The sequence below is a fragment of the Mugil cephalus genome, chromosome 21 (genome assembly GCF_022458985.1).
Source record: "Mugil cephalus isolate CIBA_MC_2020 chromosome 21, CIBA_Mcephalus_1.1, whole genome shotgun sequence".
NCBI lineage: Eukaryota > Metazoa > Chordata > Actinopteri > Mugiliformes > Mugilidae > Mugil > Mugil cephalus.
The window spans coordinates 3,402,016-3,428,076 of record NC_061790.1 but is presented as its reverse complement, the minus strand read 5'-3'; the positions used below and the strand labels follow the sequence as shown (position 1 = coordinate 3,428,076).

Below are 26,061 nucleotides of genomic sequence, written 5' to 3'. Positions count from 1 at the left end.
CATGTTCTTCAGCTCTGATTATGACCATTTTCTGTTGATTGAATATTAATATTTGTGTTTACCATGGTAATATACATGCACTGTGTTTCTTTTTTTCAGTTATAGAGATGCAAGCACAAAAGAAACCACCTGCCATTGAAGTTGTGGAGGAGGAAGAGGAGGAGGAGGACGAGGAGGGCGAGGGGGGAGAAGAAGGAGATGAAGTGGAGGCTGCTGTTGAGGAGGAGGAAGGGGAGGAAGAAGCAGAGGACGAAGAAACACCAGAGGAAGAGGAGTATGAAGAGGATTACTACGAGGATTACTATGAGGAGTATGAGGACGAGGGATATGAAAAGGAAGAATATGAGGAGGAGGGAGAGGATGAGGACGAAACAGAAGCCGTGGAAAAGGAGGAGGATGATGAGGAGGATGAGGTTGAAGAGGAAGAAGAGGAGGAAGAGACGATAGACGAAGCAGCCGCTGGCGATGATGAGGAAGATGAACAGGAAGGTGAAGAAGAACCTCTGTCGGCCACACTAGAGGACGATGAAGATGAACTGGAAGAGAAGGCAGCAGAAGACAAAGACGATGATGAAGACGAGGAGGAGGAAGGAGGAGAGAACGCAGATGCTCCTGAAGATGATGATGATGATGATGATGAAGAGGTTTCTCCCAAACCCGTTTCTACGTCTGAGGACGAAGATTCGTCTCCTGATTCTGACGTCGGAGACAGCGACGAATACGAGACCATTGATGAAGACGAGGAGGAGAATGAAGAGGAAAGCAGTGACGAGGTGTTCACTGACTCCTCGGACATCAGCGATGAGGACGACGACGGAGAAGACGACGAAGACGACAGATTAGCTGAAGGCATCGTGACGACAGACGATGATCTGGATCTTCATATTCCTCCCATCGCAGTTGGAAGTGAGGATGACGAAGATCATAAACTCGCAGAAGAAGAAGAAGATCTGGGTGACATCAAAGCTGCTGAAGGCACTGAGGATGACGATGATGATGAAGTCATCTCTGTTGCGTCCTCTGAACACTTCTTTGCAGACGATGAAGACGACGATGAAGACCTTAAAGAGCTCGACAGTGACCTGGACAAGGAGGCTGACCTTGAGGATGACCGTGACGTCACCGAAGACATCCGTGATGTTGAGGATGATGATGATGATGATGATGATGATAAAGAGGAAGAGGAAGCTGAGGTTAGTTTGAGCACAGACAGCGGCGTCTTGGGTGATGAAGATGACGATGATGACGACATCACTCTGAAGACAGATGAAGAGTCTTTACTCAGTGATGATGACGATGATGATGACGATGAGGAAGATTCATCAGAGTTTGCTTCTGATTGGGAAGATGAGAAAGAAGCCGACAAAGTTCCTGACATTGATGAAGATGAGGGTGAACGTAAAGAAAAAATCACTTTGGAGTCCTTAAAGGGCCAGGATGAAGATGATGATGAGGAAGATGATGAAGGTGTTGATGACGTCTTGCTTGCAGGTACAGTCTAGTCCAGTCCAGCAGCACCCGTTTTATTTTATCTGAAGTAGTTTATGGTATCTTTATTGACACAATAAATTATACTAAGTCATAATAAACTAAATTGATAATACAAATAATAAAAAATGAAATAAAATCATAGAAAATTATTGGGAAATTAAGTAAAAAGCCAAAAATATTTGCATATGTACAAATCTACAAATCTACAATGGATACACTCCCCACCCCATAGCAATGACACACACACACACACACACACACACACACACACACACACACACACACACACACACACACACACACACAAAGACGCTTAAGGAACAATTTGAAAAACATGAAGAACAGCACAAGGTGACCTGCCCCCTAAATTCACTATATCACTAACTGATCAAGTATCTGTGGAATGGTCCACCCCTCCCCTCAAAGGCCCCCAGTAATAACATTATGTTTCCAGACACCACAGGACACTCTCAGAAGGTCCAAGGTCCATGTCTATGAGTCTGTTTTGGAGGCACTACACAATATTGGGAAGGTGGTCATAATGTTATGGAAAAGCAGTGACTTGAACAATATCTGTTGTTATCTGTTACATAAAGGTAAGTTGTATTGACTGTATAGTGTTGGTTTGCAGCTGCCACTGCAGCAGCGTTCACTGTCCAGGAGGAGGCAGCAAAGACTGAGGCAAGCGACAAAGATGAGGAGGAGGAAGGAGACGAGCTCCAAGAGGCTGACGATGAAGACAAGTCTAAGGAGGCACCAGAGCAAACTGGTGGGTGGCACACGGTTGTCCTGTTTGCAAATGTGGTTTACAAGGTGTTAAAATATGATTTATAGACATAATGACTATATATAGAATAAATATAATGATTTAATTAAATACTTTTTTACTGGTTTTATAACCAATATAAACACATCAATTGTGATATATATGAGTCTGTCATTTGTAAAATAGTAGACAGTGTAAATTAGCAACCTGGGTGCAAAAAGCTGATAATTCAACTATGAGCTTGAGTAGTCAGATGAACAATTATCTTGGATTTTTAACAATAAAAAATTCAAAACTTGCAGTATTACACATAACTACAGCTTTATATTTACTTAAACTGAACAGTTATAAAGTTGTTTAACGCTTTGCAGAAATTTCCGCTTAGTTGCTAGACTTTATAAAATGATATATTTAAAATAATAAAATATCTTGAAGAACAGGATGATTAAACCTTTAATTTAGAGCTTACTAAAGTTTTGGGATGTGATTGGAAGCTCTGTGGGCCTTTGAGCAGGTGGGTGTATTGTACATGTTGCTTGTATTCGTCAAAAATGTGTATTTCCTGCTCATAATCCTTTAATTCCTTTGTTATTGAACGTCAATGAATTTGTCAATGACTGTACCACAATATGAATCTGTGCTAGAGTCTCTAGCTGCTCCCGACGATGAGGAGGATGAAGGAGAAGACTACAAAGAGGCAACTGCAAAGCCCCACAAATCTGTGGATGAACCTGAAGATAAGAAAGAGGAGTACGACGAAGACGACGATGATGAGGAGAAGGCCACGGTGGATGTGATCAAACCTGTGCCTGAACCAGAGGAAGAGGCGCCCAAGACTGAACCCACAGGTGAGAACGATGAGAACAATTACCAGCAGCTCGGTCACATTTGTTGAGCTTTAACTTTCTGCTCTGTGATTTTAGTGTGTCCCTGTATGCACTCTGCAAAGACCAAAGAGACCAAGACTGCAGAAAAAAAAGGTTTGTGTTATAAAGTCTTATAAGATGAGATGTACATTGTGACCTTTTTACTTATTTATTTTTTATTTAAATGGAGTTTAGAGTTGTTTTTATTGTGGTTTACAGTGACAATTTACAGTAAATCAGGTAAAACAAAACATAAACAAAAAATTAAATCTGATATCATATCGTGATGTATCATATCGTATTGTATTGTGATGTATTGTTTCGTATTACATCCTGATGTATTGTTTTCGTATTATATCCTGATGTAACATACCACTTTCTCATAAAAATGTGTGATCGACAATGGACTATTCATCATCACCATGTCTACCATTATTGTATCTTATCATTCAGTGTCCTGTCGTATCATATTGTGTTATATCATATTGCGTTGTGTCGTATCGTAGTTTATAGTATTGTATTGTGTTGTATCGTATTGTATTATATAGTATTGCATGACATCATATTGTATCATATTATGTTGTATTGCATCATATTGTATTGTATGATATCAAATTGTATCATATCGTAACATATTGTATCATATCATATTGTGTCGTATGGTGTTGTGTCGTATCGTACTATGTTGTAATGTGTCATATTGTTTTTTTTTTTTTTTTTCAATGTTTATCATAAAAATACAGAATCACATCAAATGTATGGTGAGGACATTAGAGAGCAAACTATTTTTAATAATTATTTTGTCATAATAATGTTGTATCATATCATATTGCACCGTGTTTAATAGCATATCATGTTGTTGATCCGCATCGTATGATGTCATGTCACACTTTATATTCAGAGATCCTTGGGTACATGAACATATCCAATTGGTGGGGCAAATACTGTAGACTTGTATGAAGTATTTGAACTGTGGTCCATTCTTGTCATATAAAATATGATATTGGAGTGCCAGTATTACTATTATTTAATTTGATGTTTGTGTTTTCAGCTCCAAGAAGGGTTTCAGCTGTCAGAAGGAAAAAAGGTAAAACAAATAAATGTACATGAACAAAATTAACATAATAGTCATATATGATAATAAATAAATAAATCAATGTTGTATAGCAATCACATCTAAAACTAAAGATGCTAAAAACGAAGGATGTTGTGGATGAATGAAGTCTCCACATCCTCCAACATGTTTTTATCTTTTTGTTTGATTACATAATATATATAAACCGCTAAAATATATATATATTTTTATTTTCAGATCGGGAAGTGTTGAAGACGGAAGAAAAGTCCAAAAAGAAAGGTAATGTTCATCATTCCGTTCGTGTCATTTTTTAAATTAAAAAGCTGTCCTCGCTGTGTGGCGTAATAAATCCAGCCACGTGTCTTATGTCTTATCCAGGTCTTCCTAGAATTGCAACGTTGGAGCACAAAATCCGGAGCATCAGGAAATTCCCTCTGTTTCCTAGAGGTATTAAGCTTTATTCCAGGAATACAAAGGTCTTATGTGAATCAGCAGAGAGCAGTCAACATTTTTAATTCCTTTTTATAAATGATATGTTTTTATTTCTTAAAAAGCCAAGGAAGAAAAAAAGACCAAGACTTCCAAAACAGGCAAGTAATGAATTCTGCCTCTAATAAGTCACAGTAAAAGACAATTAGTTGTACTTTATAGGGCTTTAAATACGGAACTAATTTTGTTTTGTTTTTTCATCTGAACATCTCTATTTGACAGTGAAAGAAACCAAAAAACAAGAGCCAGTCACAGAATCTGGACAAGAAGGTATAAAATCTTACCATTTCTGTTAAGATTCATTGTAGTACACTTATTATTTATGAGGAAACATGATTAGAAAATGCTGTTAAATTAACTCCAACCTGTTTTGTGTTTCCATTAAAGTTGGTCCTTGCAGACCTGCACCGGTCTACTGTCCGTCCCCACCTGGCTGGTATGGTAAGTAATAGATGATATCATACATAATATCAAATCTGAAAACTATTGTTTGCTTAAAACATTGTCAACTGTCCTGCTTACCAAGTTAACTGTTTATCTTCCAGTCCATCACATAGTCACAGACAATCCATACCCTCCTCCAACCATGTCAGGTACCTACACAGTTGTCAAATTCGCTGTTTTGTCCATCTTCTTCATGTGTTTTCAACCGCGTCATGATCTTGTTTTCTGTCTTCCCAGCTCCATCTGCTCCGGTTCTGACCGCCCACCCTCCCGTCCATCCCGGAGCTCCGCCAGCGCAGCCTCTTTACCAACAGCAACCTCCTCCCCCGCCAATGCAGCCGATGTACGCACAGTACCAACCGTATCCACCACCGGTGCAACCAGTGATGCCTCCTCTGCCGGATCCAACTCAGCCCGTCCAGCCTGAAGCCCAAGAACATCAGGCTCCTGTTGGCGAAGCTGTCGAAGCTCAGCCAGCTGCAGCTGCAGCTCAGGGTGAGGAGTTCAGACTCATGTCGAGCACATTTCTGAAATCGCAGCATCTCAGTCGAATTTTATATTAATATTTCAAACAGATTCCAACCAGTTTGAACAATGAGCAGACAGAGATGACAAAAGCATCTTGAAAACCTAACAATTTATGCTCTAGATTGAAAATGTTTCACCAAATGAGGAAGCACATGGAAGATTTAATAGTGGAAATGCTGCATGATGCTGTGTTTAAACCAATATTCTGCAGAGTAAAGAAATGACCTTGCTGTGAACCACAGTTACTACAAAGTTCTACTTGCCTTGAATTTGACACTTTTCAGTCCAGACAAAAAACTAAATAAATAAATCTAACTTTTATTTTCTCCACTGCCTTTGGATGGACGATATTTTCTGTCTATTATGACCTGTCTGGTATTTATTTCTTAGCTTTTATCTAGTAAGTCTTTGCACTACCTGATAAAGGGAAAACATTTATTGGCATTTTCAGGTGATAAGATCTAAAAGCTCTGCCCAGAGCTTGCTCACTCCACTGATACAGATTTAGATTTAGATTGTAAAAAGATTAAATATTTCCCGAAATAAGAAACTAGTCATTTGAGCCATCCTAAAATGCTTAAAACTGTAGTAAAGTACTTCTCTGAAAACTCTGAAAACTCCTTTTTCCTTTAAGGAGCAGAGACTGTGGAGGACAAGGTGAAAGCTGTCCCCAGCAAGAAAGGTACAAACTTATGATTTCTAACCGTAATTATTATTTTCTTTTAACTGTAGCACTAATCAATATCTCGTCATATCCAGCTGAAAAGAAGAAGACCAAGGCTGCTGACTCACATAAAGGTACTGGATTGTTCTCCAGACCCACACAGTTTTTAATTTACAAGCTCTGCAACAAACACATCTGCAACAGTGATGCACAATAACACAATGTGCTAACATGAATGCATTGATAAAATGACAATTAACTGCACATGCTGCAATTATTCCCTCAGAGCCAGCAGCAGCAGCCAAAGAGAAGACAAAGAAAGGTAATTCAGGCAGTAGTCAGGCGCTGTGGTGCTTTCACTACCAGAGAGCGTTGCAAATGAAACAAACGTGGTGCCAACTTAGTTCATTTTTATTCAATTCCAGAAGCTGCCGCTGTTTTGAAGGAGAAAAGGCATTCTGCAAAAAAAGGTAAGCAGCCTGTTAGCTGTGGAGCTACTGCATTAACCACACTTAAATGTACTTTTTATGTCTTTGTCGCTACAGAGCCAGCTGCAAAAACAGAGAAAACCAAAGCTCCTGCAGCTGCAAAGAAAGGTAAATAACACTTTGGTCGATAATCTAAAATGAATAAATTGCAATTTTACATTTGCTTATCTTTTGTAGAGGCACCTGTAAAACAGAAAACCAAAACTGATGCAGCTCCCAAGAAAGGTAAAAGGATGCAGTAGAATCTGCAACATGACGTGGCTTTCAATCACAGTCCAGAAGCTCATGACTTACTAAGAAAACTAATTATCGAGGCGGCTAATCATGTCTCTTTCCTCGTCATGTCAGAGCCTGCGGTCGTAAGACAGAGGAGGAAACCGACCTCTGAGCAGACAGGTAACACTCTGACATCCAATCGTTCCAACAAACTCAATCATCGTTTCTTTCTTGGACACAAAAGCCAATTAAAATCTAATTGTTTCTGCTCCCATCAGCAGCACGGTCTGTCAGGAGCAAAGCCAAAGTGTCCACAGCTAAGAAAGGTAACGATCAAATTCACTTTAATTAGATTTTATATTCAGATCCTGCAAACTGCTAAAGCTCAACAAGCTTCAATATCAGTTTAAACCTTGTTTTTTTTTTTGTTTTTTGTTTTTTTAAATTCATTAATTGTAATGGATACTGTTTCATAATTGTATTAATTATGCTCCAGATCCAGAACCACGTCCACTCAGACTGAGACCGAAGCTGGAAACAGTCAAGAGAGCGAACATCACGTCTCAGGCTAAACCTTCTCCACCAGGTATCTCCTCAGTTTCCATTTCTTTATGTTAATATTAAAACCGAATGATTTATCTCAGCTGCAACTCTTTTCATGTTTAGCCAAAACAAGATCAAAGTTATTGGCAGAGAAGCAAGGTAAGAAGTTCATGTTCTGATTCATATACAGTGATCCACTCATGTCCTGCAGTTCAAAAATGGTTCCTTCAACAGTTACAGGAACTAGGAAAGAGTTCATGTGGTTCTGATAGTATTACATTACACAACAAGATTTTCCAAATATAGTTGCAGAGTTTATTGATATCCTAAAAGTTTCTTCTCCTGCATGTGAAACAACGTGTTCTACAGCTCTGGAGGATTTTCTAAACCAACTGAACACAACACAAGTTAATGCCATATAAAACATGGATAGTCTCAACTCAAGCCTAAAACACACGTTCAGGCATCGTTCAGGAAAAATCATGCGCCCTGGACGCAGATTACATGATTAAATTAGCTGTTTTATGCACGATAAAGCTTTAATTAGGGACATGTCAAGCTGTATTACACTGAGACGGGAATAATATTGCGGGAATATTGAATGTGCACGATAATTACGGAGCATTGTTTGGCAGGCTTTAATAGGGCTGTCTGTTTTCACACAGGCCAAGCTGAGAAGGCTGAAAAGAAATCTGTCAAACAGGCTGAAGGTATGGGTCCAGAATAAAAATGGATCTAACGTGTGTTGTGTGCATTTCAAAACTGATCAACATCTCTTTTTTTTCCTTATATTCTTCTTTAGATAAAGAGAAACAGCCACCACCAGCTCGTAAGTATTAAGGATTAATGAAAGATGTACGTCTGTACCTTCATCACTTCCTAGAGGTCATGATGTGAATAGAGTCGTTTATCCAGGAGTCAAAGTTTAAGTGAAAGACTTTTCACTCAAGAGGCCTCATCAGCTCTGGTGACTGGTGGTTGAGATATTTCTGAGTGGTTAGGATTAAGGCTCATTTAAGTTACTGCGGGACATAAGCCAGATTCAAGTCATTTATACTTGTGCTCTTGTCAGCCTGGCTCTCACTCAGTGCATTTACGTGCACAGCTTCATGGAGCTATGCTCAAAATTCAACTTTCTGAATGTGGTCCTGACGGGAACATGTCGTCCTCCTCTACACTAGGTGGTGATATGTGTCTTTTCAGTGGGTTATTATTGGCCAAACAACAACAAGATGGATAATAGTTCATCTTTTTTTAATCCCTTTAATCTTTCCAAAAATGCAAGTTTCTGGGATCTGGATGGTGACGTCGCGTTTTATAATTGGTTGGACAACAGTAAGAAGTGGAAGAGAGGTTAGCAGTTTTAGCGGTTAGCGGTTGTTACCGAAGCACAGTAGCTTAGCGGTTTTGTTTTGTCCTTTTATTACATTATACATTATTTACATTATGACCTAATAATATTGTGTAGGTCTCCCGTGTGGTGACTCATCAGAGAATGGACGTGAGCCTTCTGAGGGTGTCCTGTGGAGCATGTTGTTAGTGGGGGGGCCTTTGAGGGGAGGGGCCTCTGTGGATGACCCCACACATCCTTGATTAGTTTGGGATCTAGAGAATTTGGAGGCCAGGTCTTGTGCTGCTCTTCATGTTGTTGTTTTTTTTAAGTAGTTTCTAAAGTGTTTTATGCTGCATCCTGCTGGGGATTGGCTGCTGCCATCAAGGAGTGTCATAGCTAAGGGGTGGGGGTGTCTGGTCTGGTAACATCCACTGCTATTTACTTCTCATGTTAGCGGTCATGATGTTGTGGCTGATTGCCTTATTACCAGTTGTTTGTTTTGTCTTGAATCGCAGTTGCTGGCCATGTACAGTATGCATGTTTGACCCATAAACAATAGCTCCTCTAAAGTGAAGTCAAAGCAAGTAGAGCTGGTGACTGGAGGCTGCAGAATAGGCCATAAGCTCCACCCCTGCATGTTAGTGGGCGGGACTTGGGTCAAACTAAAATATTAAAATATATCCCTAAGAAAATAGCATGAATTTGGCCAATGCAAGGAAGTGGGGTTTTAGGAACCACTCTTATTATCAGTTCCTGCAGTGTGCATGCACAAAAATATTTCCCACCTACGACAGTTAAAAAGGGAACCTGGAAAAAGTTCATGTGGTATGAGAGCACCACAAATTCCTTCTTGCATTGATGGTAAAGATTTTATAAGTTAGTCTTTATCAGTGAGTTGTATTTGGGAGTTATGTGACCTGACATAATGTATTTTGGTGACTGATACCAAACAGGTGCAAGGAAAATAACATGAGGCCTAATGAGATGAGATAAGTGGTTTAACTTTAGAAACAGAGTTATGTAACACTAGAGGGACTGGAGGTTGACATAAAAGTCTATTTAAAAGAGCTGATAAAGCCTCTTGGGTGAATGGAGAAACTTATTATTATGTCTAGCTTCTACTTGCATGTACTTTGTCAGCAGACGCTACGAGGCCACACAGACGAGCTGTTAACGATTTGACTTTCTGACTTTATGCCTTGTTGTTAATAGGAAGCAGAGCTCCCTGTAAGGCCTGAGGTACTCACTTCATTTCCACACTTTCCACTGGTTGACTCAACACGAAGAGACGGACCCCTCTCTAACAAACATAAGTGATTAGAATTTAACGAGATGAGCAGATTGAGGCGAGACTAGTGTCCCTCTCAGCCTCTGCCCTCAATTACTGGGATAGATTTTAGCCTTTGATAAATTTAGCAACAATAATACTCAGCTGGATTGATTTAATCTAGGAAGCAAGACATTAAATTGGGCGGTATTAGTTTTCTTTTCTTGTCGAGTCACCCAGTGGATTACCAACAACCCCCCCTACACACAGCCACCATCCCACCCCGAGTGACTCCACACTTTCCTAATGTCTGACACAGCAGCTCCTGTTTCTTCTGTTTTCTTCAGCTCAAAACCAAAACTTTAAAGGTTTATTTATTTTTTATTTATTTATCTATTTTGTATCATTTAAGCTGTAGTTATAGTTTTTATTTCATGACACTACCAAACTGTATTTATTTGTTGGTTTTATGCATGATAAAGATTCCCAGTGAAGCCAACCACAGCTCTGTTGAAGGATGGAGACCATGAAAGATGTGGAATCATAGCATTTTGAGCTCCTCTTTCTCTTCCTATCTCATTTTGTTTCCAACCTTACATGCATGTATTCACTATTACTCTTGTTTTCCTTCTGGCTCAACCACACATGATGCCCTACGTTGCTATTTATTTTTTTATTTTTTTTGCAGAAGAGTCTCAGACTGACAACATCACAGAGAAGAAGAAACCAGGTATGAGCTACTGAGACTTCACCACAGTTTATCATCAGAAATGTTTTCTGATTGGTTAGTAAATCAATTCTCGGCACAAGTATCTCAAAATAGAAAGACATAGGTCCATATACACTGATTGGCCACAACATTATGACGACCAAAAGGAGAGTAAATTTCATTTAAACTATGTTGGGACAATTCAGTGTTCTGCTGGGAAACTTTTGGACCTGGCATTCATTTGTGTGGATGTTACTTAGACATGTAGCACCCACCTAGACCAGACCAGGTACCCCTGGATCCCTTATCAGTGATGCTCAGTGATGGCAGCAGCCATCCCCAGCAGGATGCAGTACGAAAAACACTTTAGGGACAACTCAAAAAAACATAAAGAACGGCACAAGGTGTTGACCTGGCCTCCAAAATTCACTAGATCCCAAACTGATCAAGAATCAGAGGCCCCTCCCCTCAAAGGCCCCCCACTAACAACACAGGACACCCCCAGAAGACCCATGACCATTATCTGTTGAGTCACCACAAGGGAAACCTACATACTATTAGGAAGGTGGTCATAATCTTATGCCTGATTGGTATATCTGACTTCAGTTCCTCTTGCAATCATTGCCCCCATCACTGATCATCTCGTCTTTGTGTCTCCTCAGGACAGAGATACTTCCAGTGCATTTACGTCCCGGGCAAACATGCACAGTACCCTTTGCGGCCGTTCACCCCAGCCATGTCCCCCACCATGCTGTCCCCTGCACTCCGGTCCATGCTGGAGCAGCAGAGAGCGGCCAGGGCGTCGGGACAGTAGGGGCAAACCTGATCCCTCGCTTTGTATCTTATAGCACTGCTACCCCCAGTCCAGCAGGGGGAGACGTTTGAATCTGCGGCGGTCCTCATAGTCCTCCAGAGGACGGCCACAGAACAAAGAGGACACAACTATATTGTCTTTAATTTATTGATGTATTTATTTAGTGGTCGAGCTCCTGGGGTTACTGCTTCATGTTTCCCAATTTCCCCTCAGTTAAAGCTTTACTGCTTCTCAGATCTTTGTTTTTTAATCCTTACTTGCACATGGGTCCGAATTTAACTTCTGTTATTTCTCTCCATGATACCCTTCCAGAAATAAATATACTCAATAAGAGAAACTTTTAAAGGTTTTCAATGAAGAAATGATGGGAAAAAATAAAATTCACATTGTATATTAATGGCATTAAACATCACTTCAGAGGCCACGTTGATTTGCTTTCAGCACACAAACCTTCACATAAGATTTAAATATATTTATATCCTAAAATCAACTATTATATTGTATAAAACACTTTAATTTATGTCCAGTTTCCATGGTCCTGTACCCACGAATCCCCCATCCCGTGTTTGTGTTTTTACCGCTGAGCTGCAACAGATTAGCATGCAGATGTTACAGGGTCAAATCCCAGGAGCTCCCACACCGATCCCAGCGGTATCCCTGCCTCTGAACATCCGCCAGGCTCTTCAACGTGTGGGTGCATGCTGATAAGTGACGGCACACTCACTGAGATTGCATCTGGCAGGAAGTCTGTTTATCCAATTCACCTTATTACATTTTATCAGTAATTTTAACTACTGTGTTTAAATGTAGTTTTTTTGTATGACTCCAGTCAATGATGCCATATCATCCCAGAAACATTTACTTACATCCAAGAGGTGCTAAACATTCATATAGCATTTTGAATGTGAGTGTAGCTGCATGACTCACACGTTTAGGAGCTGCTAAAAAGAAAATAAATTTGGATCCGATTATTCAAATTAATTTTTTTTTTTTTTTTTACTTTAACGTCAGCTGTAGAGGATCATAGTTCTTATTTACAATCTGACCCAAATATGGGTCACTGATCAGAGAGGAAGTCGATACCAACATATCAACGGTGTCAGGGGTAAAATTCATAACCTGATGTTTAAAAACGTCATTTAACGTCCACAAATTACAATTAGCGTCACTTGTTCAGAGTCAGGGATTCTGCATAGGACGACCTTGACGTGACCAACCCATGAAAGACGCTGTGATGTCCGCCTTTTTACTCAGCCCGAAATGTTGTTTTACCTCAATCGTACAGTAGCTCTGGTGTTGCATAAAACCTCAGCAACAAGACCCTCAAGGCCTTGCCGGGGGCCGGAAACCTGTTGCTGGAGCTGAATTAACAGCAGTTTGCTATTGTCGTCTTACTGAATGGAAACCTGCTTTTAAAGAGAACCAAAGAGGGGTTTGATACCAGGTTCAGTCCTGGGATATGACCCGCGTTTGCCTAGAGTCTGCTGCAGTGTCGCCTTAGTTAGTTCACTTAGGTCCAAGCAGATGATTATCCACTTATTTCTCCTGTTATTTTTTTTTTAATGCCTGTGTTAATTTAGTGACGACTCAGATCAGTTACTAACCTGTAGACGGATGTTTGAGATGTTGAAGTAAAGTAGATCTGAACTATCTTTAGTCCTGGACTAATCCTTGTGGTGTTACTGGTCCTCAGACTGAAACATCATTTTTGTGGGGGGAAAGTTTATCTGGAGTCTCTCCGTTGGGAACCGATTATGCTCGGTTATGGGGTGGGGCTTTATGTGGTGATGGACAGAAGACTTGAATTAGTGGTTGTAGGACTACCCAAATGCATACAGAGGTATTTTATTATCCGATGAGAGTTGAGTCTTTCTCCGCCGGGCTCTGCTCAGACAGACGGGAAGTGAAATCAAAGTTTTGAGCAAATGCAAATATACGAAAAGTTCACAGAGAAACTTGAACGCAAACTTAAATTTAATCCACATCGTGCAACTTTTTCTCATATTGCATCTGACTGAACAATTTAAACGGACGCTGTGAGTCCAGCATAGCAAGAATATGAACTGAAACACACTGAACCTGTAAAATCTGGGCTCAGATTTTTCAGTGGGAACATTTTGAACCTGGAATCTGGGTTAATGAGTCTGAGATGGAGTTGAAGGGGCCCCGAGCTTTTCTGCTGCTCTGCAGGGTTTAGATCGGCTGGCCAGTGGAGAAGTGTGAGGAGTCCTCATGCTTCACGGCCAAAACGAAACCTGACAAGCGTTCGCAGCAGCAGCATACTGAGTACAAGTCGGAGTGGCCTTTAAAAACACGAGGAGATTATTTTTCTTTAAGTGAATCATATTCCAACCAGGATCCAGCCGTCTGTGGTCTTTATGAAATAAACGGAGAGAAATTACAGCAGCTATAGGCTTAATTATGTTTTTAAGTCATTACCAGTGATTTAACATCAGTTCATGTAAAAACTATAATCTAATGCAAGGAAAACAAACCAAAGGGGTTGTCTGTAATGGATTTCATAGAGAGAACCTAAGCCTTGACTCCTGCTGTTTCAGTCCCTGATAGACTGACTTTGGATGTTGCTGTTGAGAGGAAGAGGAAGTGCTTTTTATTTGTGTTCTCCTGAAAACCTACTCTATGACACTTGTTACCTGCACTTACCTGTGTTTTTGCTTTTCTTTTGTTCTTTCCTATGGTCAGTAGTAATCTAAAATCACTGTAGTGCAGAGAGACCACGTCATTGTTTATTGATTAGATGAGAATCTCTACAAATTCAGAGTTTAACTTTAAATAAAGGTTCCCTGGTGAGTTTAGAGCTATATTTGATAGAATAGGTCATACATTTAAGTAACTAATATTCATATTTCATTTCTGTTATATATGCACAAATTAAAGTGTCCTTTTGTCCGGCTGTTTATGCTCCTTTCAGAGTCTCTATGCTAAGCTAAGCCAAGAACTTCATTTTGAACATTTAACTTGGCAAGAAAGGGAATAAGTGAATTTCCCAAATGAGAAATTACATAAAATAAACACAGAGTAAACAGCCAGTTGAGAACCCAATGTTCTTTTAGCGTGCCTGCAAACACGCAAATCTAACCATGAGCATGGAGGTCAAACAGATTAGCTGCTGAAAATGATGGTAGAAAATGCAGGCAAGTTGCCATGAAGTGCAAAAACATTTAGCATTTAACTCAACAGGAAGCCTCGTTTGGTGTGAACCTCTATATTTTATTAAAAGTGTATAGAGTCAGGCCCAAACATGCTAAGCTAATAGCCTGCTGAGTCCGTTAAGAGTCAAAGAAACAACAAAAGATGTCATGCTGCCAATTCCTTTACCTTCACTCCTAGAGGATAAACTACTTTTCTTTTTGAACTGTTGTACTTTAAAGAGTCACGCACACAAGCATGCAGCTAGACTGAATGTGCAGAGGTGTGGCCAGGTGAACCCTTTAGCCCAGGGGTGTCAAACTCATTTTAATTCGGGGGCCACATGCATTCAGCCCAGGTTGATCTCAATGAGGCTGGACCAGTAACAAAACAGCATTATAAACTATGAGTAACGACAGCTGCAGATCTTTCCCATTTGTTTTGATGAAAAGAAGAAAAAGTAAATTAGGAGAAGTTTACAATAAACATTAATGAACCATCCTTCAACAAATGAAATTTCTTAAAATAGATAAATGCAGTTTGGGCTCATTGCTGTCTTTTGTTTAGTGCTGGGTCTGCTTTTGGTCCTTGGGCTGTATGTTTGACACCCGTGCTTTAAGAGATCCCCTAGTGCTGTTATTAAAAACATTACCTCTGCTGTAGTTTAAAGAATGTCAACCATTGGGTGCCCCCTACTGGTCTGGAGGCCTCAAGCAGTACAAACACAAGAGTAAAAAAGAGAATAAGTGTATTTCCACAAAGTTGTTCACATTAAAATTCCTTTTAATGTGGAACTGCTCTGTTAAGACCATTAAACACAGCCTATCAAGAACCGTGTCTTTCTATCTGAACATAACAGTTTGCAGACAGAGCTCAGGTTTTATGTGTCTGCTGCATTAAATAAAGTGAAATAAAAAGGAGGAAACCTGCAATCAACATGGTATGCCTTCATTTTTAGATCTTTAGCTAAACTACTGGATGATTTTCTAATGTCTGAGGAGATTTTAGAAGAAACCAGGTTTATACAAAGTGTTGAAAAAGAAAGAAACCAACAGCGTCAACCTATTTTTAATCTTTCAAGTCTTCTTCTTTTTTTTTTGGAGACTGAGATGTAATTACAGCAATAAGAGTGAAATCACTGATGCGAGAGGAAGTTGTGTTAATTTAAGGGACGTTTGATTTTTCTGTTGATGATTTCTTATGCACGATGATGCAACTAAGACACATTTCTGGGTCATTTGTCGTCGCACCCTGAACACTGTAATTTATTTATGAGAGAGAGAGAGGATTTTATTTTGTTGTAGTTTAGTGTCATCCAAAGGAGATTTGAAGCGTTTACCTGTTGCATGTATTATTAAGCAGAGGTGCACAATGTCACAGTGTTTTTCAGTGCAACGTCTGCTGAAATGTGACTTTGAGGGAAACTGCTGTGTGATAAGTAGGATGCATTCACCACAGTGTTGTTTGTGTCAGAATCTGAATAAATATTTTCAGGTATTTCTGAAAGCATCACTGTGTCTCCATTTGTTTGCACTGAAATAATTCATACATATATATATATATATATCCGTGTGTGTCTAATGCAGATACTAATGATGGGTTCCCTGCAGCTGCTGTTCAGATCATCACATCTCAAACTCCACTCACATCCTTCCTTATTATCATTAAAGCACAAAATGACACAAAAAACAAGACCAAAGCAAGTGAGGAAATCTGCGTGTGTCCATATTTATTTTGATCATTTTACATAATGCATTTCAGCAAACTGTCGTCGAGGACATTTATACATTTAACACCTGCTAACTGAACACTTTTATGCTCCTATAATATACTGGCTTTCCGTAATAACTTCACAACATTAGTTGGGCCTCCCTATAACCGCTCCTATGGCGACTATACAATCAAAGAAAAACAGTGAGAAGAAAACTAAATAAATAAACTGCATTCATAGCCAGAAAATCTGTTTTGTTTTTTAAAAAAAAAATCATTCAGTGTCCCAGCGTCTCTACGAAGCACAGATAATGATCAGAAACAATACATTAGCTTCTTAATGGAAGAAGAGGCTTTGGCTGAGATGATGAACAATGCTGGTCCAAAGAAATAAACTCATTACAAAGCTGGTGACGGAGAGTTTAATTCCAAAACGAGGCCTGATTAATAAAAAGATTCATTCTGTGTTTTTAATCTCCTCATTTTGAAGCAAAACTCTTCTTTAAATAGAACTAATCTTTGCAGCTGGTGTCCTAGCTGCATGTAAATCAGTAAAGACGTTTATTATATACGAATAAAACCAGGCGGTTCCTTTAATTTACGGACATTTAGCGGCAAATGTTTGAAGCACATAAAGGCAAAGAATCTGTGTATTTATTGATGTATTTATGAGCTATGGTAATGATTTACACTTTCATTGTATATGTTTCTGACTGACTAATTTCAAGGAATGAGGCTCTAGGTTTGGAAGCTTTGTATTTAACCACCACCATGGAGGCTCCTTAAATAGAATTACTGCATTTGTTAAATTCTTAATTTAAAGGAAAAAAAAAAAAAAGAAAAAAAAAATCACCAGGCCCTTAGTGTAATGTAAAGCCTGCTTGAAGTTTTCTGCCATACAAAGTAATTTATTCATAAATAGGTTGTGAGGCCTTGTGCACAGAACAAAAGAGAGAAAAAAGCTGTATTTCTACCCATGTTTCTGTCCATCTGATCATGATTCTGTGCAGAAATCTTGCAGGAATTGCTCAGAAATCGAGGAAGACAAACATTAGATCTAAATAGAGGAATAAATCAAATACAGATGCTATATTTCCATATTTGCTCAGTCTTTTAGTTGTTTTTTTTTCTTCTTCTGCAACGATTAAATGGCCTTTGCCTGTAGAATTATTCTACCAATTCTACCAATACACAGAAAAAAATACCTTTGTGGTTAACTGGATGATCCTACAACTAATTAGAGTAACTTGACACGACTCTACTTCCTTTCAAGTTCAAGTTTCAAGTTATTTTGTTGTCAATATCTTTTACAACAGATACAATAGCCTCAAAAACGATCTGATTAGCCTGGACAGATGTTTGCAGGCACAGTATCCAATGGAGACACTCCAGACCAACTTTCCTCCAAAAAAGACTTAGAGGCAGGGGTGAAGTTGTTCATCTCAACGTGCTCATCTTCTGGTTTCAGGTGGAAATGGGATTAAATTATTAATGCATAGCGTTGACATCTGTATTTATGCTTTAGGCAAAACTCATGCACGGTTGCTGGATGCTAAAACCAGGTCATGTTTGGAGTTTTACCAGTCTGACATTCTTCCTCTTTATTCTAACTTTTCTGGCTCCAGACAGCTCATCAAGGTCAGATGCACAAAAAGCATTTCCCTTCTCGTCGTGACCTACTTGCACAAATGATCCTGCTCCTTGGTTGCACAGTTGCTTGCAGACTAAAGGTACATTCACAAGTCTCGCAGAGCTCGTCTGTGCTAACTCACGGTTTCTAAGTTTTGCTACTCAAGGGTAACGGAAGAAGACATTGAATTTGTGTCACTGAGACGATGCTTAATTTATGTCTTTCCAATGAAAGCTAGTTTGCATGGGAGAATAATGACATGTGGACTTTACATTTCCTTTGTGGCAGACTTGTATTAACAGTAAGACAGTGTCTATGTCGTTATCTAAACTGCAGCCAGTCTGAAGCAAAGCAATAGACGGTTTACAAAAAATAAAATGCAAGGGAAGCTGAGGAGACCTCCATGATGGCTTCCTGTGTATCTGTTTTAAACATTCTATACTGCTAAATGACTCCAGGAACAATTTGGATGCAAGAATCAGCAGGACAGACATAAGAACTGCACAGAAATAACATTCAAAATGCTGAAATCTCAAACAAAAACAAACAGTATCAACACCTCATAAAACATATCAACCTGACATCTGTTTAATAAGCAACTTTAATGAAATACTGACAAGAAGAAGAAGAAATAAAAGAGTCTTGCATGTGTGGCAAAGCAGAAAAGCATCATCCGATAAAGTACATCTGTAATAAAATTAGAAATCTTTTTCCTCTACGGACCCTGTACAACGGAACAGACTCTAATACTTTGAAACAATCGGAGCTTCAGTTTGAGCTATATTCAGGCAGTATACAGATGTTTAGTTCATGTAAACTTCGTATCCTAACAACTGGAAGCATCTACAGTGGCTGTGTAAATGTGTGTGTCCCCGTTTGTCTTTACACGTCCTCCTGAACGTCCAGTAATGAAGAAAAAAACGAATGTAGGGAATCAGCATCTTAAAACTCTCTGACCTTTGATCTGATGTGAAAGGAATCTGGTGATTATTTGTCCTAAATGTGTGATTGATTCATTTAATAATGGCCCGATTGAGTCAAGCTTCTGAATACTGACGTCTGGACTAATACTAATGTAGTCATCAAAATGAAGAAATCCTTTTGTTAGAGACAGTTTGTTTAAACAGCAAACCAAAGCAAAGCTAAGACAAAGTAACTGGATGTGTGGAGTTCCTTTAAGACGTTTCATCCAAGTTGCTTCTTCAGTTCATAGAAGACTGGTGTTTGGGAGTTTGGGTTTTTATTTTGGTGAACGTGGACATTTCTTGACATTAACGTATTGCTCCAGGCTCACGCTGAGTTTTAAAATTTCAAACATGGGTTGTCAGTGGGGGTGTCGTCAGTAGAGACGATAAACTTGGCTCTAGCAAAGGTTGGTAGCCTTGAAGTGCGGCATCTAGTGGAAACAACTGAAAGCATTGCAGGATAAACGGGAAGTTAATGCAGTCGCTAGGATTTTTGGCAATTTTCTAAATGCCTCACCATCCATATTAAACAACCCAAAGGGCCAGATGTGGCCTACAAGCCACAGTTTGTCCACAACCATTAATTTGGTTAGAAACTGTGGAACAAAAACTAAAACAAAAGCAATGACAATGTTGCTTCAGCAGGTTTTAAGTCAGAGAACGCAGGTGATTTGAAAGAAGAATGAAGGAAGGCATTAAAATGCATCTCCACTTATGTCCACATTCACTTAATATTTAGTGACTTAGCAGCTCCAAGGCCGGAATCTTTTAAAGGCTCATTACTACTGAACAGACGTTACTTATTCAGGTGAACATTTCTGCCAGTGGTTGAATGACTGAGTTAAACTCTTCTCCCACAGATCAGCCCCGTTGAGTAGGTGGTCTTTAATGGGACCCAGGATTCATTGTGCGTTCACATTAAAGAAAGGAATGAGGTCAAACGTGTCCCAGACCACCTCCACATGTGGACTGGGACCAGATCAACCAAATGCGTCCAGGACTGTGTTCACACCTGGACTAATCAGATCTCCCTGGACACATGAGGAAGGCCTTGGTAAAACTAAAGCCCCTTTCACACTGCACAAAAATCCTGCGTTGTCCCAGGTCCTCGTGGGTTTTTTCGGCAGTGTGAAAGGGTTGCTGCAGCATTTCTTCCTGGATCAAATACCCATACAAAACAAATGTGCTACACGATCTTGGAAGCGGATATATTAGCTCTACATCATGTGCAGGAAATTCCACCAAAAGCCCATAAGAGCCCACCAAAATGGGTCGATCCTGGTCAGAAAATTGTGTGGCAAAGCAGTATTTTCAGTGTGACAGTGATAGAGATGACAGAGATGGACGGAGACACCATTTATCAACTCTACTTACAACACAGTCTAAACATCCTCAACCCAAAAAAAGTGTGATTCACGCCCCAAATCTGGAGTTTTTCTGATAAAATTTTCCATCCAGGTCTGAACATCTGAAGATTGTGCTGTCAGAGTTCGGTAAATGTTGCCTAAGCTCACCTCCACCACTTAAGAGGCAGGTTTTGCAGTATAACATAGATGGCCTCGGTCTTCCCTAGCTGATTAGCTGATGAAGCCTCTCGGATGAATCGTCATCAAGAAAACTCAAACAAGTGCAGCTGCATTTGTTTCAGCTTATAAATATACAGTACCTTGACCTGTAGGACTCATAATTTTCACAAATAATCGGTTTAAAATGATTTTGTTCTTGCACTTTATTGCAAAGATTATGCAACTGCAGTGACCTAAAGTCAGGTCCGGGCAAGAATTCCAGGAGGAATTTACATTGAACTTAAATAACCATCAAGTAAAGTGGGCTGCAAAGTCACAAGTATTAATTTGCACAATGGACATTTCAAAAAATATAATTTCATTGTTTGCAAATAACTAAACAAAAGTCTGAGTTTGTGTTGACCTGCGTGAACAAATCCAGAATCATGCAACAAGACTGTCAACGGTGAGGACTTCAACATCAAATTAAATTACTTGCACAAAATGGTGTGAGGGCTGGGTCTCTTATGGTTAAAACTAAACATTAACCAACAAATCACAAACATGGAAAGGTGTTCTTAGTTTCTAATAAAGGTGACGTCTTCTTATAAGGATTAGTTTGAAGATTAAAGAAGCAGGAAGCAGGTAACCCCCTCCCCTGTGACTCGACACTCTGCATGGCAACGTATTGCTTTTAGGCTGATGATTAAATTTCTACTAAACAGACAAATGAAAAGCTCTGGAGATTTTGTAGCACTGCAGGAAAGAAGATTGTAAACGAAAAAGAAATTCACCTTTTCAGCATTAAAGTTTAGGTAAACTCAGAAACAGCTGTCGCCAGGGTCCGTCTAACCTTCTGGCAAGAGTTTTTTTCGGTTTCTCAGTTATAAATTATCTCACCATAAAAAGCTGAGCTACTTCACTCGGCTTCGTTGGATAATTCCATTGAGGACCCAAATCTCTTTCAAATCCTCTGTAAAGAAAGAGTTTATTCTGGACCCAACTGACTTTTAATGCTGCTCTCATCACAGCGGTTTCACAGAGTGGTTTCGTCCTAATCAAGGCGACCTCTGTAACTGACGCTGTCGTGGACGTCTGAGGTGAGCCTGTATTTACCGATGGAAATGTTCTTATTTTAGCCAATAACAGCAAACAAGGAAACAAGAGGATAAATTCACTTTGGGAAGGACCATTTTGCTGAACACATCGATCGTCCAATTACAGCTCGACAAGCTTAGCCGGGTACGGACCGGGAAAACCAAGCTTTAGATTCTTCTACATGATGAACACGGGGCTGTAGTAAGAGAAAGAAACCGCTTGCTTCTTTAGCTCTAACACTGCATTCATTCTTTTGAACGTCTGACATGAACAACAGCTCTTTTTTGTGTGAACCGACATCAAAATACAATATAGCATCAACACTAAAAGAGTTCAGATGATTTTCTGTGTGAAGAGACTCCAAATGATCAAGGGAAACTATCAAACATTCAAAATTCAGACTGAAATGTGAGCTTTAGTTCTGAACGCTGCTGAACTTTAAGTAGGAGCTGCTGCCCTTGGGATTAATGAAGTAAGTCTGATTCTGGTGAGGACGAATCAGGCCCTAAGACAAGTCTTCTCTATCAGTCTCTTTCTGAACTGAAACAACCATCACTGTGATACACGATACGTTTAACATAAAACTAGACACGTGGAGGATGTCTGTGAAGGTTCTCAGTCATCCAGTTTATCCGAACAAAATCTACTGAAACAAGGAATATGGGCAGCACCATCTTGTGTCTGGAGTCAGAGTGTGATCAGTACAATCTGAGGACAGAGCCACAATATGAATGCCCCGCCCACACTTCCTCCAGACTTGTTCCCTTTAATTAATACTCCACCAATTACGAGGAAATGTTGGATTACATACTAAACTTATTTTCATTAATTTGTTTTTAATTTTAAACTCTCATGGCCCTATGGTCCAGTGCTTTACGCAGCTGTTGTCATGGCAACTTGTAGTCGCCATCATGTCACATTGTGTTTCTATAGCGTCAAACTACCTAAAATGACAGAAACCATCCTTGAATAAAATATTTTACGTGTATTTTAGTGTTTTAGTTAGGCTCAATTCCCGCCCACTAACATAGAGGGGGTGGCACTTATGACCTATACTGCAGCCAGCCACCAGGGGGAGCTCTACTAGCTTTGGCTTCATTTTAGAAGAATGCTGCCCACAGAATAGTCCCAAGGTGTGTGGGCAACACTCGTCAGATATTCTTATTAAAATCCTGAACGCGCCACACATCTTTTAAGAAACCTAACAAGTGCAGTTGTTCTTGTTCCAGATCGTTTTCTTGGATATTTTGACACTTGGAGCAGCACTGTATGAGTTTAATATTAAAAATTTAACAACACACCGCCAGAATGGAAGGAGGCGCCGTCTCGGATTTGTACCTCTCCTACTCTGGTTTAAACTCCAGTTGAGATAACACTGACTGAGCCCCTGAGCCTCTGAGCTGCAGTAAGTGGGGTTGACACATCATGTACGCTGGTGTGATGCTTTAACATTCCAGCTGTCTGCTCTCGTTGCAGCCGGCCACCTCACGCCTGCCTTCCTGCCCGCCGGCCCTTCTGCGATACGCTCGACTGTCCGTTCGCCTGCCAGCCCGACAGAGTCGCTGTTTTCCTGCCTGCTGTCGTCTCTTAACATTCTGCTGTCATATATTTCCACTTCACATGCCTCCGGTGTACGAGTGATGTGGAGGAGCACCTTCAGCTGGTGCCAGTTTCAAAGTAATACGTATTTATGGAAAGTCAGAAATGGAGCGAACTGAAAAAAATACTGTTTGTGGCATTTTAGATATCATATTATCCTAGCTACACTGCAGCAGCACCAGCAGCAGCAGCTTTTCTAATTGTAAATGTACTGTGATTTCAGTAAAATACTGAATTTGAAATCAATTAACACAAATTTTGAGACTTTTAACACTTCTACAGGGAAAGTAATAGATCCATAAACACTTAAAGACCAAACTTCATATGCTGTCATCATGGATAAAGACATCATTCAGGCATTCTCCAGAAGATCTGTCATTTTAAAGAGTTTAATTATATATAATTAAACTCTTATAAAGTTTAATTAGGATTTTAGTAAATTTTAGGTTTTTGATTTATCTTTCTCTGCGTTTTCTTAATATCAGCAGAAGAGACAGTGAGGAAGTAACTATAGGAATGTAAATCTCATTTCTTGATGCAAACGGAATTAATAAATATCTGTAAAAACCCTAATTGTTGTCACAAAGAAAATGCCGTTCCTAACATTGGTGCCAACCACCGAATTCACCACAGGTTTGGAGCGTCTCTCTGGCTGGATTTTTGGATTTCTGGCAACCAGAGCCTTGAACGTCCACCTGTGACCGACTGTTAAAAAGCGATGGACAACTTATATTTTTGAACGGGGGCTGAGTATTGGCAAACGCGATGTGGCTAAAAGCTAAACTGCAGATACTTGATGTTCAGCTGCTTCATAAAAAAAACAAAAAACAAACAAACGAAACTGCAGCCTGGAACGAAAAAAATCAATAATACTTTCTGATGGCTTCTAGTAAACATGCAAAACACTCCAGCATTTAAAGCCTAATTCTTTAAATATTGTAATACGTTTGCGGTGACTGATGTTCGACTTCCTTATTGCCACCGTGCAGCAGCTGTGTCTGAGAGTCACAGGAGAGGAGGCCACGCTCGCCTCTCCTCTGCTTTTATAAAATCACGTCCAGCTTTATTTATTCATCTGGCGACAAATTGGATTCTGAAAAATATATCATTTTGGTCGTCTTCCGCCAGACAAACAAAAACACAATGATGTGAGTCAATGCAAGAAAAAAAACTAGGACCCTGCAGCTTTTCTTAATAACAGCAGAAAGCATTCAGTGACATGTGGGTCAAGGAAAGAGAAAATGGCCGAAAGGAAAAAGCAGATGATTTATAAGAGGCTCTTACCGTAAAGGGGGTTTGCTTTTCCAAGAGATAACTGGAGCGAGACTGATAGTTTAGACATTGTTTTCACAGGAAAGACACCAAAACCCCCCCTCCCTCCCCAGAAATGAACTCCCAGTCATCTCCCAATAAACCCAGAGCCTCGTTGCCAGTTTGGATCCAGGAGGTTGAACAAGCTCATCATCATCAATTCTGCTCTTCCTGAGCTCCTCCTTCTGCTTCTTTTCCGTTTTCCTCAAATGACTGTACAACGGAGAAAGAAATTTTGCAGGCCGGACCCACCCACCCCCCCCCCCCCCCCCCCCCCCGATCTTTTGAAATACGATGTCCAGATCTTTTCAATAATCCCTCATCATCTGTGTATTATACAACTCCAGGAAGTACTGGTTTCACTCAGATGTGGCACCTTCACGGTTCTTTCTCCTCCCGGCTCTGCACTGGATTGTTTAAAGACGTTAATTTACAGCTTCTGGAATTGGCACTTGACAAATACCTAAATAAATAAATATATAGATCAGTAGCTCGTTGGACGCCCTTCGGTCTGCGCTAGCGTCCTTCCTCCTCTCCATATGAGTTCAAGAGAAACCGATGTCAGCAGTTTCGTCGTCGCCTCCAGTCCGCCTAAGTCGGGTGTGGTGATGTGTGTCAAAATGTTTGATTTGCTTCGTAGCTGTGAGCGCGAAGGTTTAGTCCAGCGAGAGCAGCGGCTGCATGTTGTCCTCTTCACTCTTGACTTTGTCCGGTCGCTTCAGGACGCCTGGCTCCACCACAGACTGAGACCTGAAGGAGAAGAGAAGAAAATCAATGACACTGTGTGCACCTGCCCAGCAATCATTTTATGCAAACTAAGACCACGTTTACACAAATACGACTTTTGGGTGAATCTGCATAAGTCTTGTCTGTCTGCCGTTTCTTTAGCAGAAAAAGCGCCACGCATGGACCTGGAATATGTACTACAGGCTTTCTACAACTAGATGTGGTTCTGCGATGGATGGATCCATCTTTACGGTGAAATCCTCGACACAACACCAAGGAAAACCAGAGAAAAAAAGATAATTTTGCTACGTGTGAATGTGGCCTTAGATGAGGCTAGAAAACTAAGTATGTGACGTATGTGACGTGCATGTAGTAGGAAAGAGAAACATTCATTTACAACTATTTTCTTAAAAAATAATCCACTTTGTGGAGATTTTCCAGGTGTATGTTTTAGACTGTGCTTCATTGCTTTATCAATTTATTTCATCTGGGTCCAGTTTCATTTGTGCATATTGTTTATTTACCATTAATTCTACTTTTCTTTAAAGTCTTCAGGTTTTTTTCTGACCTATCTAATATTGATGCAGGCATTCATCCAATGTTTTGTCTTCACAGCCTCAGCTGATGCTGTCCTGTTTTAAAAATTCATATAACAACATGTGCCAGAATCATTT

General features: G+C 39.9%; 2 protein-coding genes across 9 annotated transcripts in view; one reads left to right on the top strand and one right to left on the bottom strand.

Annotated features, from left to right (window-relative positions):
- LOC124999263 (triadin-like) overlaps positions 1-24,182 on the top strand; it is a 46,650-nt gene extending 22,468 nt beyond the window's left edge. For 3 of the 8 annotated variants that reach the window (XM_047574086.1, XM_047574082.1, XM_047574087.1), the window contains 26 exons: positions 100-1,491; positions 2,123-2,260; positions 2,902-3,105; positions 3,181-3,237; positions 4,175-4,210; positions 4,436-4,477; positions 4,577-4,645; positions 4,753-4,788; positions 4,910-4,957; positions 5,075-5,128; positions 5,233-5,280; positions 5,369-5,626; positions 6,294-6,341; positions 6,419-6,457; positions 6,610-6,645; positions 6,749-6,793; positions 6,869-6,919; positions 6,989-7,036; positions 7,160-7,207; positions 7,306-7,353; positions 7,524-7,613; positions 7,694-7,729; positions 8,236-8,280; positions 8,373-8,399; positions 10,859-10,900; positions 11,542-24,182. In XM_047574086.1, coding sequence (XP_047430042.1) covers positions 100-1,491; positions 2,123-2,260; positions 2,902-3,105; positions 3,181-3,237; positions 4,175-4,210; positions 4,436-4,477; positions 4,577-4,645; positions 4,753-4,788; positions 4,910-4,957; positions 5,075-5,128; positions 5,233-5,280; positions 5,369-5,626; positions 6,294-6,341; positions 6,419-6,457; positions 6,610-6,645; positions 6,749-6,793; positions 6,869-6,919; positions 6,989-7,036; positions 7,160-7,207; positions 7,306-7,353; positions 7,524-7,613; positions 7,694-7,729; positions 8,236-8,280; positions 8,373-8,399; positions 10,859-10,900; positions 11,542-11,693 — 3,137 coding nt within the window. In that variant the 3' untranslated portion in view covers positions 11,694-24,182. Of the gene's footprint in view, positions 1-99; positions 1,492-2,122; positions 2,261-2,901; positions 3,106-3,180; positions 3,238-4,174; positions 4,211-4,435; positions 4,478-4,576; positions 4,646-4,752; positions 4,789-4,909; positions 4,958-5,074; positions 5,129-5,232; positions 5,281-5,368; positions 5,627-6,293; positions 6,342-6,418; positions 6,458-6,609; positions 6,646-6,748; positions 6,794-6,868; positions 6,920-6,988; positions 7,037-7,159; positions 7,208-7,305; positions 7,354-7,523; positions 7,614-7,693; positions 7,730-8,235; positions 8,281-8,372; positions 8,400-10,115; positions 10,143-10,858; positions 10,901-11,541 lie in introns of all 8 variants that reach the window. The other 5 variants (XM_047574088.1, XM_047574084.1, XM_047574083.1 and 2 more) reach the window with 5 other exon arrangements.
- A 764-nt stretch (positions 24,183-24,946) lies between these two features.
- The window catches only part of clvs2 (clavesin 2), a 39,495-nt gene continuing 38,380 nt past the window's right edge, over positions 24,947-26,061 (bottom strand). The window contains exon 5 of the mRNA XM_047574136.1: positions 24,947-25,411. Within this exon, the coding sequence (XP_047430092.1) occupies positions 25,318-25,411 (94 nt within the window). The 3' untranslated portion in view covers positions 24,947-25,317. The remainder of the gene's footprint in view (positions 25,412-26,061) is intronic.